The 16,329-nt window shown below is 28.5% G+C and overlaps 2 protein-coding genes across 7 annotated transcripts in view; one reads left to right on the forward strand and one right to left on the reverse strand.

Moving 5' to 3' along the window:
- yem (yemanuclein) overlaps positions 1 to 2,321 on the reverse strand; it is a 182,062-nt gene extending 179,741 nt beyond the window's left edge. For all 5 annotated transcript variants that reach the window (XR_012758216.1, XM_075378485.1, XM_075378486.1 and 2 more), the window contains exon 1: positions 2,067 to 2,321. Coding sequence is in view for 4 of the 5 variants with exons in the window: in XM_075378485.1 (XP_075234600.1) it covers positions 2,067 to 2,234 (168 nt within the window). In the remaining variant the exon portion in view is untranslated. The remainder of the gene's footprint in view (positions 1 to 2,066) is intronic.
- A 132-nt stretch (positions 2,322 to 2,453) lies between these two features.
- The window catches only part of LOC142332540 (uncharacterized), a 44,968-nt gene continuing 31,092 nt past the window's right edge, over positions 2,454 to 16,329 (forward strand). The window contains exons 1-3 of one of the 2 annotated variants that reach the window (XM_075378994.1): positions 2,454 to 2,611; positions 3,217 to 3,342; positions 10,437 to 12,522. In XM_075378994.1, the coding sequence (XP_075235109.1) occupies positions 3,219 to 3,342; positions 10,437 to 12,522 (2,210 nt within the window). In that variant the 5' untranslated portion in view covers positions 2,454 to 2,611; positions 3,217 to 3,218. The remainder of the gene's footprint in view (positions 2,612 to 3,216; positions 3,343 to 10,436; positions 12,523 to 16,329) is intronic. The other variant, XM_075378993.1, reaches the window with a different exon arrangement.

Raw genomic sequence — 16,329 nt, forward strand, 5'->3', positions numbered from 1 at the left:
TAATGAAAAGGTGCAGTGTAATACTTTAATTATTTTATAATTTAAGGTAAGAATGCAGCAAAAATAAGTTTCAAGATGATGATTCACATAAATAATGCTAATTCAGCGTAACGCGCATGGAGAACAATATGGATAGCTCCCACCATGGCGACGGGCAAGCTAAACTTTAATTTCAAAATGTCTGCCGTAATAGTGAAGCGAACGAGGACTTGTTCAAAGAAAACAATGTCTGCCGCAAGCAGCCCTCTCCTTTTCCTCACGGATCAGGCTAGGCGTACAATATTTCGCCCCAGCGATCGACGGGACAGGAGACAAAAAATCTCGGTCACTGGCATCTCTCCCTCCACGTATATATATGCCCCCTCCACGAACTACCTTCATCCAAAATGCAATTACGATAATGCATTAAAAATACCCTAATTAAACTCTACACATTATTTTGAAATTCCGGGATAATTGTCGGTACATTTTACAAGTGTCAAGTAACACGTACACAATGTGTACTTTGCGCATCTCTACTGCGCATACTATAGTGTAAAAATAATATTGTTAAAACATTAGCAATTAAAATAAAATAATATATTCATACAACAAAAATGACAACAATCAATTTCCAGTAACTTTAACAAAAAGTGAAACTTAACACTAATATCAACACATTTACGCACCCGGGGTTGAATGAAAGTACGCAGGGGGAGGGGCATAGTAAGTAAAATAACAACAACCGCTTTCCCACCCTATTAAAACAATCGTAAAATTCAACGCAAATCAAATAATAACTATTATTTAAATATCACTAAAATATGAAAGGTTAAAAAACAAGTAAATTTTCAATTACAATTATATTATCGTTTACAATACGGTAGGCGTTTTTGATTTTTACTAAAAATGAACACAACTCGTTCTGTAACTATTATAAAGATTACATTATTCATTAAAACTGAAGAAAATTATACAAAATCTTTGCAAGTTAAGACAGGAATAATATTTTAACATGACAATACTGCACACAAATAAAAATATGACAAGTCAATTCAAAATAGTAATAAAATATACAACAAAATTAACAAAGAAACAAGTCAGATAACGATGTGGAATCAATAACATCTGTTAGGAAACCACGAAACATATTACAATAAAAAAAAAATATTTTATGTAACATAATTAAATACCTACATCATTACATTAACAACGAATAAACTGTTCAACAATTAAAGCCCACGTTCCGTAATCACAATTATTACGTACGCAGCATCTGAAAACAATTGATAATTAAAATATTATTTTTTTAAAAATGGATTGAAACGTTATTAATATATAAATCAATTGTTTTATATTCCCATATGGGAGAGCGACATTAACAAAAAAATTCGAGAGCAATATTGGTCAGAAGAGTTAGTCAAGGACGAAAAACCATGCACCTGAATTTAAGCTCCTACACATTATGTCGTGAAAAGATACAACCACAGAGTATGCTTTTCAATAAATATAGTTCCATACAAAAACTATATTTGTTTTATCTCGTGACAACAAAAAATGTCAAAGATAAAAAAGAATACACGTACGACTGTCTTCTAACATACAATTTTATTCATCACCCGGAGAAAATAAAGATCGATTACACGTAGTACAAATTCTTAGTGCACAAGCCCATAAGGCATCGATTTGCAGGAATGGAGTAACAACAGGAGCAACGAAGGGAATGCCGACTTAAAATTATCTTGTGGAAAGCTATCGTGTACCATCCTAACCTAGACAGGTTAGAACTCAAAAACTAAAACATAACCTAAGAATATAAATAGAAGTATTATGCATCAAATATGGCGACCATGTTATACAATAGTTAATAAAATGGCAAAATACTATCTAAAATATCACCGAATTGTACTAAATTGCCCTGCCCGAAAAGATTTTTTTTCTGGGTACACGCTCACAGTATACAGGTTAAACTCGTGCGATACAGAATAATATAAAGAATATTAACATTCTACCGAATGAAAAAGAAAGTTCATAAATTAATCTGGGTAAAATAAAAGGGTACGTGACTATTTTCTGTTATAACTTACCTCAGCAGCATTCAGAAGTGTCGAATAGTTGAACACAGAACATGAGTCTTCGTTAGGTTCGATTAAAGAGATATTTAGACGCACTGTCTTACCGTAATTCTTTCCTGATTTTTTATCACACTTATTTGTACTTAATGTCGTTAAAGCCACTCTTTTCGGTTCTGACATTATATAAAGAATACATAGATTTGGTTATAAGAAATGCACCGATTCAACGTCAACATTTTTTAAAACCAACACACACATGTCGCCATCTTCGGCTCAACTGTGACGTGCGTAGACAGAATGCGCGCCAGTAGTAAACAAAATCGCCCGTTGAATTGTGGGTAATATTTCGACGGGAACGTTCAGAAATCGGTTGAGTTTTTTGATTGAAACAGGTATTTTTATACCAAAATGATTCAAAAGGCTTAGTTGCTGCCAAAGCAGCTGTGGAAGACCGTTTGTTTTACATGAGTTTTAAATGTTTTTAAGGAATCTTTTAATGGTTTTTAATGGAAACATTAATTGAATAAGGATACAATCATGAAAAAATAACGTAACAGGTAATTTGCTGTTTGATAAAGTGTATGTTGGTTGTTGAATATATTTTAAGTTTATTAAACATTGTGGTTATGTTTAACTGTGTTGAATCGTTACGATTTAACATTAGATAGTTTTTTAATGTACTGTTCTATGTTATTTGTATTTATAAACAAAAAATATGTATAAGATCTTGAAATCGTCACGATTGGGATGTATAGAATGTGATGTATATTGTAATACTGGGTAACTTTTATGTTCGAATGAGTGAATTGAAATTTGTTAAATTGCGATAAAATTTTTATTAGTACATATTTAAAATCATTTACTGATTTAAGTTTGAAAGTAAAATGCCAACTTGAAATCTGTTTGAAAATTCACTTGATCTTCAGAAGAAAAGTCTCATGTTGAAGGGGTCTTCAATGATTTTTATTTTTTAGATGTTGCATGTAGTACTGTCTCAAAAAAATTATTTTCTCAAAACCACAGTAATCAGTCTGTTTTTTCTTGTATTCGTATTTCAGGTTACCATAAAAATTGCACTTTCATCTATCTCTTTGTCTAATTTATAAAACATTTATTGAATAACATGTTTGCAATCAATTTTATTTTGAAATCACTTTTCCAGAAATGGAGTTGGATTTCTCGTTCACTCTTGTAACAACAGCCTCTGCCAAATTATCAAGAAAGAAAAAAGAGAAAAAAGATAACAATAAAAGTGAAATTGTGAGTGCTGATAGTAAATGTGAAAAAAGTAAGTAATTATTTCATACTCATCAATTATTAGTAAGTTAAGCTGAGATTTGCATTATAACACATTATATATGCTTTGTTTGATAATGTTTTTAGTTTATATTTCATGAACTTACCACTATATCAATTAATTGAAGTACTTGTTTTTTTTTTTAAGAATTAAAAATGTTTAAACTACTAAACCATTATCCTTTGACATTAGTATTATTATAAAACTTTTACATTTGTATATATGAATGTAATTTATTAATTTAAAAAAAGAATATTTTGGCCCTTCAATTGTTTTTCAAACAAATTAGTTAATATAAAATTTATTTTACCAGATTCTATGTATTATTTAAACTTTATCATTTTGTGTGCACATTAATTGCTTAAGTAGAAATTTCTTTTTATGAATACACTTTTACTAAAACTTTTAAATTGTTAATAAAGATCTTAAAATTTCAGTGTTTTTACATTTAGAATTTTAATTTAGTTTTATTAAAACCTCTCCGATTTAGTTATAATTTTTATTTTTAACTTATTCTTTGTTGCTTTAAGGTTGATGGAGATGTACGTAGTGTTTTCCTTAAACAATAAGACAAATTAAGCAATAATTATATTTACATGTAGATACTATTTAAATTAAAACATAAATATAGCCCTAATTGTCCATCATATTTATGCTTCATATTTTTATTATATATTTATATATATATATATATATATATTGCTTACATTTTAGTCATGTATGTTAATTACACCAAAAAAAAAAAGCTAAATAGTTAAATATTTAAGAAAAATTTATTTTAAAAATTAAAGAATTTATAAGAAATATGTATTACTCAAATTCTCCATATTCATGCTCTCTTTTCAATTTATTATTTATAGTTGTGTTGCATGTATTAAAATTAATGTAAAATTTTGATGCACTCATAAATACAAATATTAGTAGTTCCCTCTTTAATAAAGGTTTGACACTCTTAATTTTCCTAATTTTCTAAAGTATTCAAAAAAATTATAAAAAAACTGGCATTTAACATTCTTGGAAAGCATAGCATATTAACATACTTAAAACAGCAGGGTTTTAGGGAACATTTTTTTATCAGTACAGCCATTTCCCAATTTTTAAAATAGTATTTTAAATAGTGTAGATATCAATTGAATTCATTTTTTTATGTGTTCGTAGAAAAACATTCAATTTAGTTCCACACTTTTTAATGAAAAAAGTTAGTATTTATAGTGTCAGAAGATTTGCTTACAATTGGTAAAAGTTATACCTTACTAACTGTAAACAAGTAGTTAAAATTTCATGGATTATAAACACAGATGTAGAGTGACGGGTCTTCACTTAAAGGTGTAAAACAAACAGTACTACAAGTAAGTGTTGATACCTTCCTTTCCTTGTTGTTTATTAATGACTTGCCTCAAAATCTTAAATCATTCGTTGTTATTCTCCTCGCAGATGACACAACTATATATACACCTGAAAATAATAATTTAAAAAATATGAAAATTCTATAATAGAAGTTCAAAAAACTACAATGGATAGATTATAACCATATAAATTGAAGTACGGATGAAACTGTTACATTGTGCTTGGATAGAATTTCTATTAATGATCAAAATTTCATTTCCGTTGCCAATAAAGAAACTTTGTGGATGTTTTATTACATGACAAATTCTCTTGAGAAATTGATTTCATTCACTACTAAATCAAGCAGTACTATTTTAACCACCTTATTATAACTTAAAATTATTAAACATTTTTTATGCTTATGTATATTCTTATCTGAATTACAGAATTTTCAAAATTTTCTTAATCATTACTTTGTATTTTATTTGATTATTTTGTAAAAACGGATATTACAATAACTAGAATAGTTTATAAAGGGTGTTGAAAATGACCTCTTTACCAACATCAATATAATTTGTTTTCAAACACTTTAACCTGTTGTACTGAAATATCTTGTGCATATGCCGTTACTGCAGTTTTTAGTTCGTCTGTTGTGCATGATCTATTGCTATACACTGTGTGTTTTACTGCCCTCTATAGAAAGTAACCCCTCAAAATGATTCGTTCACCAGACAGTTTGTAAAAAAACGTCATTGACCTGTTAGCCATGTGCGTTGTGGTGCCATCTTGTTGGAGCCAACCATGATTGATTTCCACTTCTGATTGATTAATGAAGTTTGTTAAAACAGCATAATAAAGATTTCTGTATTTTCGAAAATGACCCACATTGTGCATTCTACTCACACCGACCCAGGCTCAAATTTTCACTTCATGTAAAGATGGTTTTTGTAATTCATGGAGGTTAGTTGTCGACCACAGTTTTGTATTTTTTGGATTAATTTGAGAATACGTACAGAATTTTGATCAATAAAACATTTAAACCATTGACAATAATTTAGTTTTTTACATGATCTGTAGGTTTCAATTCTTGAACATGCATTACATTGTAGGGGAAAAGTTTCTGTTCTTTTCTTACAACTTTATGTGCAGTAGCAAGTCCGATATCTTGTTGCTGTGCTAACTTACATATTGAGATTGATGGACTTCCAGCCATAGTATCCGAAATATCAACCAGTTCTTTTAGTTTAGGTGGTCTTCTACTTCAATCAGTGTCTGTTGCCCAAAATTTTTCAATAAGGGTTTGCACTGCATTGCAGTCAGGAACAGGAGTGTTTGGAAACTTATCAGAATAAGTTTATACGTCACTAAATCAGTATAGTTGTCACCTTCATGAAAGACAAGTTTAATGAGTAAAATGCATTCCTCTACTGAAAACCATTACGTTTCTTACAACTATTAATTCCAGTAAACGAAGCATGTTCAATCACAATTTAACAACTTATGTACGTATTGGTTTATTACTGAGTAACGCTCAATGAAAGGGTAACCAACCTAATACCGAAATTACAATTTACCACATAATTCTAAAACGTACTGCACAGCGACTTTCTGAACGCAATATATATTGTCATCATCTTTTGGGACTCCCTCAAAAAGTCAGAACAAATTTTTGAGGTGCAGAAATGGGCTATCAGATCATTGTTTAGTGCCAGTAAATATGAATCTTGTAGACCATTATTTAGAAAATTAAAAATGTTAACTTATACTTTTGTTTATATTTATGAGTAATATTTTTTAATAATAAGTTACTTCTTACATCCCTATCAAACCAGACAACAGAACTGTTTTTATAAAACTCAGCATAATACTTCAGCTTACAAGAAAGGCCTTATTATGCAACTGTTGCCATTTTTAATAAATTACTATACCATTTAGTAACTTATTACAGGTAGTTCCCGTTTTTATCTGGATAGTAGCATCTAAATAATTTATTATTACATTCCAATCAGACTAAAAGATTTATTTATAAGCGTCATTTGACAGCAACCTGTGAAAATGTTGTTGGATAGTTTTGTCACTGCTACTTGTTGGATATGTGTAAGGAACTAAACTTAATGAAAACTCCGTGAAAATTGTGCTTGAATTTTTTTGGAAAAAGACTATAATTGAAGACAAAAATGTTGGTGAAACCATGATCATCCACTGATGATCCATCTAATAATCAATTACTAATCATGTTATTAGTAAATAAGATTTCTGGCATTGGGTGAATTGAGGTTGAAAAATGATCATGGAAAAATTAAATGACTGAATAGATAGTATAAAACACCCAACATGAGGTTGTCAATATATTAAAAAAGTGACAAAAGTTGTTATACTTTTCTGCTATAGACTTATTTTATTTACTCTTGTATAGTATAAAAATAATGATGAAAAATATTTAAATTCTAAAAATCAATATTTTAAATTAAAATGGTAAAATAAGCATGTATACATTTACCAAGCTTAATATAAAAAGAAGTTATGTTTGCAAAATTTTGAAAAAATTAACCCCAAAGAAACTATCTACCCCACCCCGATGTAAATATTGACCCAAACTATTATCAACAAATTGCTCCATATACATGATTCTCTTTGCCAGATTTCATCAAAATCGGTTTATCTAGTCAAAAGTTATTAAACACCGTCCACTGTACATTTGTAAGTATGTATGAACATTACCCCCACTTTTTTGTTTTTTGGGTAATTTTTTTTAAACCCCAGTTCAGCAAGCAGAATGAACATTTTTACACTTTAGGGCTTAAAGAATTAATTGCGTTCTGTTGCATCTTGATTAATTATCAATAGTAAACTAAACTGATAAAAACAATATAATTTACTGTTTATAAATTCTCTCAATTTATTTTCTAGTACTTATAAATGATCAACATTTTGATTATTTTTTGTGCTGTTAACTTTGCAACCAAGTTTTTAAGAATTGTCCATTTTAATAAATTGACTGAATGATTAACCCTAGCTGTTTTAAAAATTATTTTAACTGTATTACTGTACTACAATCTGACATTGCCAAAATCCCAAATTTATGCTGGATTATCAGATTTTTACTATTTTCTGTTTAACAATTGTGATTTTTTCTTAAAACTAAAGCTTAACTGCCATGTATGTTTTGTGTCATCACTAAATTTTCTGGTACATTGATAGAATTAAAAACAGAGGTATTTTAATGTTGTGGAAAACCTAATATGATTTGGCTAATTATCCTTAAGGTTGAAGTTTTTCTTTCTCTAGAAATCCTGTTATCAAAACTTAAATGTTTTTTTTTTTTTTACTCCTTGTAAGTCAAGTATTTTTTGGTAATCTATCATTATATGTTTCCACGTTAAAAATAAATAATGAAATTTTAAATTCTTAACTATTCCTTAAAGTTAAATTTTATTTTACCCTTTTTTTTTAATAATGGAGAATAATAATTTTAACTGGATTTTCAATTCTTTGGTTAAAAAACCGAAGAAAATTGATAAATCATTGTAAAATTTTATTATGTAGTTTGTCTTTGGTGTAATTTGAATGTCTTGTTACTTTGTGGTTTCTTATCTTATTGTAACTTCATATTCTGCATTCAAAAATAGTTATTTTTGTTTATTAGTATTCTCTTTTTGAGATCCTTAACAACACTTACTTTTCTTTCAATTTAAGAGGGCTTGGAAGAAACTTCTTTAATCTATCCTTTTTGTAATAAGCTTGGCATAGGATACTTATTATACTTGATAACAGTTAACGCCATTTAAGATTGTGACTTGTGTCTCACATTGGTTGCTTAAAATATTTGGTTGAAGCACATAACATACAGTTTCTGTATAAAAATATTTAATTTTTCAGAGGATATAATACAGTATATCACTACTGGTAAGTTAAAATTATTAAGTAGTAAATATATAACCATTTATCCATTTAATTCAAGGCTAAATCAATAGCCGTTTTAAATACATACTAGTCAATTAAGATCTATCTGTTGTAGACAAAATTGTACCATGAAATAGTTGATACATATAAAAATTATCTTTCAGCTCAAGTTAATAATTGCCTAGTGTAATATAAAAACGGATATGCGATATCCTGATTATATCTGTCAGTCAGTTTTTTCTTCAAACTTTCTGATTCATTTAACAAATTGTTTTCCAATGTTTATAAAAACAATAATGAATAAGATTACTATGGTTTTTGTTTAACCACTAAGTTTCATCGGAAAGCTTTGATAAAAACAACTCATTATGTCTTTTGATGAACAAGCCTTGATGCAGCTAAAGCTGGCTGCAGGCTTAGTATTATATAATGTCTAGATACTATTGGTGGTTGATAATTTTCTGTTTTTTTTTCAGTACAATATAAAAACAGAAACAAACATTTTCAGTTAAGATAAATGAAATTTGAAGATTGTATTTTCAGTTAACCATGATTTTTGCTGAAGTTTTGTTTTTCCATGATTCCTTTTCCAAATCTGTTGCTGAACTCCACAAAGAAATTTGTGATATTTATGCACCAAATGTTATGTTAATATGTAAAGTTAAAAAATTATGTAATTTGTTTCAAGAAGACTGGATGAATATTTATGAAAAAGAACATAGCATTTCTCCATCTGTCATCATATATGATGTGTTGAAAAAATAAACAAAAGATTCATGAAAACTAATGACTTACATTTTTACTATTATCAAACATTTTGTATTCAGTGGTTTACAAAATTCAAAAGAAAAACTGAATTACAAAAAGTTGAATAGATGGATGCCAAAAGGTTTGACAGATCGGGACACAAGGAAAAATGTCTTCTTGTAACTCAAACATTTTTTTCTGTAGTACCAAAATGAGGGAGATGAACTGCTTAACCGTGTTGTGACTAGATTAGAATTTGATTATGTACACTATTGTTGAAACAAAAGCAGCAGTAGATGAAATGACAGCATTCAAGGCCCAAGAAGTTTAAGCAAGAATATTCGGACAAGAAGCTTATATCCACTGATAATTTTTTTGAGACAACAAAGAATGTTGCTTATTGAATTCCTTGATTGAAAGTACTATAAATGCCAATTTATTATGAACATTGAAAAAACCTTTATCTGCTATTTAGAATAAAAGATATGAAAAGCTGTTCAGTAGGATTTTGTTTTTTTCACAACAGCGCTTAATCATGTGCTGCAACATGCAACAATAGTTCAAGAACTATTTTGATGATCACTGGGAAATCTTAGAAAATCCGCTATATAATCTGGACTTTGCACTCAGCATTATTACCTTTTTTCCATTTAAAATAATGACTTGCATCACAAAGGTTTAAAAATGGTGGTTAACTGAAAAATGAAGTAATAAATTAGTTTACATCACCAGTGGAAAAACCTTCTGAAGCCAGAATAATAAAGTTGAACAAGTAATAAGGAAAATGTGTTGTAGTGATTGATGACTGTAGAAAAAGTAATATTTATATATGTAAGTTTATGGTAATATAAAAAAATTATTTTCTGTTACTCATTTCTGTTTTCATATCATTACAGCACCCTTATTTAAAAAAAACCATGCCTTGTAACTTAGATGCCAATTTAAGCCTGACCCAGTTTTAAACCTAGAATATTCAAGAATGGTAGTGTGACAGAAATGCTAAACGTATGATACAGAGATTGGGAAAGAAATACTTTTTATTAGTTTTATTTATATTTATATATATATATATATACACACTAGTATAATTGTAATTTTTTTTTTTTCAGAGACATCTACTCTTTCTTTAGCACGCAAAAAAAAGTATCAAAATTCTATAAAACAAAGTAAACAGGACACATGTAAGGATAACATTATTAAAGTAGGTGAAAAAATAAATGTAGAAAATAAAGAAGCGATCATAAACTCCATTATTGATAATAAAAAGATTGATTGCAAAAATAAATTGGCTGATGATTACGTTAGTAGTGACGATCATAGTACAAAAGAAATTGAAGAAGACTTGAATAATATTAAAAAAGAATTGGTGGAAGATAAAGAAAACATTAGTCCTGTTAAAAAAGAAGATACATTGGTTATGAATTATACTGCTAATGATTCTTTGCAGAATAAATTAGTTAATACTTATGAAAATTTGTCTGTTAGAGGTTCTTTGACTAATTCTTTTAGTTTTAATAAACGTAATAAAAATAGTTCTGGTAGTAGTATAGATACACCAGAGTATATTGAACTTAGAAAAGTATCATTACGAAGACATCAGTTAGAATCTTATAAAAGAAATATTAAAAATGAAAAATTATATTTTTTTCAGAAAAGGAGAAATATTATCAAAGAAAACAGTGTTTTACATAATAATTCATGGAGTAATAGTAGAGATATTTTTAATCCGACATCATCATCTATTTTAACTATTAATAATTCAGATAATTGTAAAACACTTAAAAATTTAAGTGTAAGAACTGTTGAAAAAATATCTGTTTTAAAAGAAAATAGTACATCAACTAAAGTAAATAGTTTAAAAAATGATAATACAAAATTTTTATCAAAGAATGATAGCATTGGGTATAGTAAAAGACATTCATTGCGTAATTCAGCTTCAGAAAAGTTACATTCTCCTCTTAATAATAGCAAAAGTAGTAGTATTAATAATATTTCTACACCAAACTCAGAATGTAAATTTAAAACATGTGATGATACACCTAAAGGTATTAAAAGATCAATCACTGTTGCACGTAATGGTTTTAAAAAAAGTAGCGAAGCTCATTTAAATTCTAGTGAAAGTTTATGTTTTCGTAGCTGTACTAAAAGTAAAGGAAGAAAAATTCTCGATTTGTCCAGCAGTGTTGATAATGATGATGCTGCTGTTTGTAATGACAATGGTGATGGTCATTTTAATTCGTCATTTAAGTCATTCGATAGTGATGGATCGATCTGTATAAATAATGAAACGGTAAACAGTATAACTACTAATAAAGGTATATCTTTATTAAAAAATAATTCAAGACTAAGTGGAATCGCATCACTTTTATCTGATGATGATAATGATGATAATCTGTTAAATGATTTAACATTTAATAAAAAGTTAACAGACAGTGAAAAATCATTATTAAAGTACAAAGATTGTAATGAGGATGAAAATAAAACAAAATTGACAATAATTGAAAATACTTCTGATGATATATTTAATAATTCTTCATTTAAATCAAAATCAATAAAAAATAATCAGTTAGGTCCTTCTCTCAGTTGTTCAGATATAAAAATTAAAAATACTAATAGTACTCAATCATCAAAACTAAAAAAAGACAAAGTTAAAAAAAATATTTCATTAAATTCTAGTATGGATTTTGATACTAATTCACTTAAATCTAGTACGCCACAACCTGTTATTAAACGTAATAGTCAATGTAATCATAGAAAAAGTATAAAAAATTTCATTGAATTAAATAAAGATAAGGAACAAAATAATATAATTAAAGATACATCTTTTACAGATAAATCATTAAACTTGCCTCTATCCTTACCAGTACCATCATATGATTCATCACCATTATTATCAAAATCTAAAGTAAAAGATATTACTAAATGGCTTAAAGAAACTGATAAAAGTTTTAAAAAAAATCCTTTTGAGATTAGCGATTCTAATAACGAAGAAGAAATATCTGTTTCACCACCTTTAATTAACAAAAGACATAAATCGTCTCATTTATTAAATGTAAAAAGTGAGCAAAAAATTATCCCTGATATTAAGACTCCAGAACCTACTGATTCAGTCAAAAGAATTAGAAAAGTACTTACTGAACCAAATAAAGTTAATTCAGTGATAAAAAAGAAAACAAGATCAGTTCAAAAAAAGAGGTAAGAATATTTTATTATTATAAATTTTGTGTGTACATATGTATGTTTGAATATGTATATTGTTAGTGTATCTTTTCCATTTGATTTGTTATAATATAAATTAAGGATAGGAATAGCAAGATAATATGTACTCCATAGACTATAGGTGGAAGGAAGGGTTTTTTATGGTCTTTCATTTCTAGATTCTTAGATCTAGTCCTCTCTTCAGATCTAGAATCCTAACAATTCAGACATTAGGAAAGCTGGAATCCAAATATTCCATTTTCCCAGTTTGATGACTAGATAATCCTGACAATTTCAACCAAAAAAATATAAAGGTGAGTTCACCCATCTTAGTATAAAAATTTCATTTTAGGTCTCAATTCAATATTAATTAATTACTATATTGTATACCATCGTTGCTTGGGATTGTAATTTCTTCATAGGCCCATCCATTTGTTTTTTACAAAAATTGTCACTAATGTTTTACCAGAAACATAAATCTCCTTGTATTCCTTCTTGTTGAATTTAACCTTTCAAATCTAGCTCGTTTATTTCTTTACAGTAGTATGGTTTGAATAATAACGCATTGAAGGTAGAACATGTATTTTAAACTTCCAAACAATATACAGTACAATAACTACACAAACATGTACAGCTTGATTTAATTTTAATTTTTATTTATTAATCCTTTTGTGAGTATCAAGAAAGATGCTATGGACAACTATAAATTATTCATGAAGACACATACATATGCATAATATACATTCAAATAAATACAGCTTTTAAACTACAACACAACAAAGTTCAAGGCTTCAAAAACTTAAACTAATCCAATGCTTGCCTGTAAAGAACATTTTTTGTCTTTTCTTCTTGTTCCAAAATGCAATTATGTTTTAAAATTTTAATCTTTTATAATATTTGAAAGTTCTCGCCCCTCCCTCAGCAGTTATAGTAGCGATGTCTAACACCGACAGAATTTCTACTCAACCCACTGGGTTGGCCAAGTGGTTAACTTATTATCACAAATTAGCTGATTTTCGAAGTTGAGAGTTCTAAGGTTCAAATCCTAGTAAAGGCAGTTGAATTTGAATACTAGATCGTGGATAGTGGTGTTCTTTGGTGATTGTGTTTCAATTGACCACATATCTCAGAAATGGTCGACCTGAGACTGTACTCCTCATTCATCTGAAGTAGTACCTTTAGTGGTTCCAGATTCTAAGCAGAAAAACAGAGTATTTTTATTCGGTTAGTAAGTAATAATTGTCCTAAGTTTGATTGAAATCAATTACAAGGATATGTAGAATAAACACACATTCAATGACTTTTATTTTTATTAAGATTTTTGCAGGATAAGACATATTCTCTGATGTTTTTTCCTCAGCTAATTTTAATTGTTAAACTTTTATAAATGGTACATTTTTTTTCTACTTTGTCTTTACAACAATAATGCATAATAATTAGTACATCAATGATTGACAAAGTAATGGAATAAATATGAAAGATTTAAAAATCCAAATTAGAAAAGTTAAATTTTTAACCAAAGAAATTTACTTATGTTAATATTTTGCATATTCTTGCAAAATTACAATACCACCTAAGTAAAACCAGTGATCACATGTACAATTGAAACAGCAACTTTGATCGACATAGAAAAATCTCCTCAGAATCCTTAGGAGAATTTTCAGTTCCAGAAAAACAGAAGAAGGTTATAGACTAAAATCAAATAAGGAAATTTATAAAATCCAAAACATTTGAAAATCGCAATTAGTAAAAGAAAATTAAATTTCTTGAACTAATGATCCGAATTAATCCAAAAAGAACTAAATAAATAAATTTTCAAAAACTTTTGAAAATAAAAAACCAAACATTATGTAAAACATATTAAAACAGAACTTCAAAATTCAAGCATTAAGCAAGAGTACTGTTTGGTAGAAGGATGTTTACAGTAATAATTTATAATATAAAGGTTCTTTTAAATAAAGGAAGAAAATGAAGGAGATACAGAAAAAAAGATACTGGCATGGTCCCTAGTTGGCTGTTTTGAAAAAAGAAAAAATGCAAACAATTTATGTAGAGAATTTTAACTTATGATTGGTTGTTATAGAAGTTCCAAATATTCACATATTTAACTTCACTTGTTTTACTGTGATCATTTTTTTTCCAAAATATTTAGCCTGAATATAATAATTCATAGTTTATATAAATATATATATATATATGTAAAAGATCATTTCACTATTTATTGTATGAGGGTAGGGTAAAAAGTTCTGGGTCTGAATAAGAAAACAACACATTCTGGGTACATATTGATTTATTTTTCAACATAGTCAGCACTAAGCTGAATGTTGTAAAAAATGGTTTATACACTTAGCCCAGCGTTTCACAAGAGTGCTTATGCCACTTTGGTATGTCAATTTATCCACTTCCTTAAAATAACGATCTATAACCTCATTATTACTCGAAAATCCTTTCCTTCCAAGCCTTTTTTTTAGGTTCGTAAACAAGTGATATTCACTGGAAGCCAGATCAGGTGAATAAGGAGGGTGTTGGAGCAATTCAAACTACAATTCGTTGATTTTTACCACTGCAACGACTGAAGTGTGAACTGAAGCATTGTCTTGATGGAAAAGCACTTTTTTTTACAAATGTCTTTTTTTTAAATTTCATCGCTCAAATGCTAAAAAAGGGTCAGATATTATTTGCTATTTATTGTTTCACCTTTTTAAGATAAACTGAAAATTATTTTACATGCATCTCAAAAAACAATTGTCATCATTTTTTTGCGCGAAAAGTCACTTTCACTTTTTTGGAGTAGTTGTCCTTCACCCCATCATTTTGACTGCTGTTTTGTCTCAGGAGTGTAGTGATGAACCAAAATCTCATCAACCGTCACAAATCAACATAAAAATTCCTCTTGATTGCCCTGAAAGAGCTCAAGACAATCGCTTCAAAAGTTATTTTGATAAGGCATGAGCAAATGTGACACCCGTTTAGCACACTCCTTGTTCATGCAAAATATTGCACATTAAGTTTTCTTAACTTGCCTACAGACTCTGCTAACTCATTTACTCACTATCACTTGTCAATCTGGCTTAAAGATTTTATGCACTTCTATCATTTCTGCTGTAGTCACTTTAGAAGGGCTTCCATTGCACGGATCATCATACTATTGCATTTGTGACCCATTTTAAATTCTGCAATTCAGGTTTAACTGTTGTGTTTGATAGAGAAGAGTCTCCCAATGTCATTTTAAGCTTGTCTTTAATTTACTTTCCACTTAAGCCTTTTAGAAAAGAGTATATAACTGCACGAATTTTCAGATTTTTCCATTTTCCAGAAAATGCCCTAATTCTCGAATTTGATGGAAGGCTGTAAATACTATACTAAGTGATGCAGCGGCTTGAACTTATAGTAAACTAATGAAGAATGGAATCATTCTTAAGAGAGGTGGCGTACTAATGTCATCTTTATGAGGCCTGGAACTTTTCACCCCACCCTTATAGTTAGAAATTAGTACACTTTACACATTTTCTGTTAACAAAACTCTTCATTAGTTAATTTCATAGGTAAAATTGTTTAAATTTTTACAATTCTTATGTTGTTATGCTACATAACGACTGGGAAGAAATTCATATGCTTAGTGTTGAATATTAGTGAAATTAAAGATTTTTGTCATTTTCTCAATCATTTGTTCGAAGGGTTTAATGTACGTCTTCATTACTTTCTATTCTGCACTAATTTGTTTACCTTAACATATCTATTTCAATTCGGTCCTCATTTATGGTTTTTACATTATACATTTCACTTTCAGAAACTATAAATAAA

The sequence above is a fragment of the Lycorma delicatula genome, chromosome 11, assembly GCF_047948215.1.
Source record: "Lycorma delicatula isolate Av1 chromosome 11, ASM4794821v1, whole genome shotgun sequence".
NCBI classification, from domain to species: Eukaryota; Metazoa; Arthropoda; class Insecta; order Hemiptera; family Fulgoridae; genus Lycorma; species Lycorma delicatula.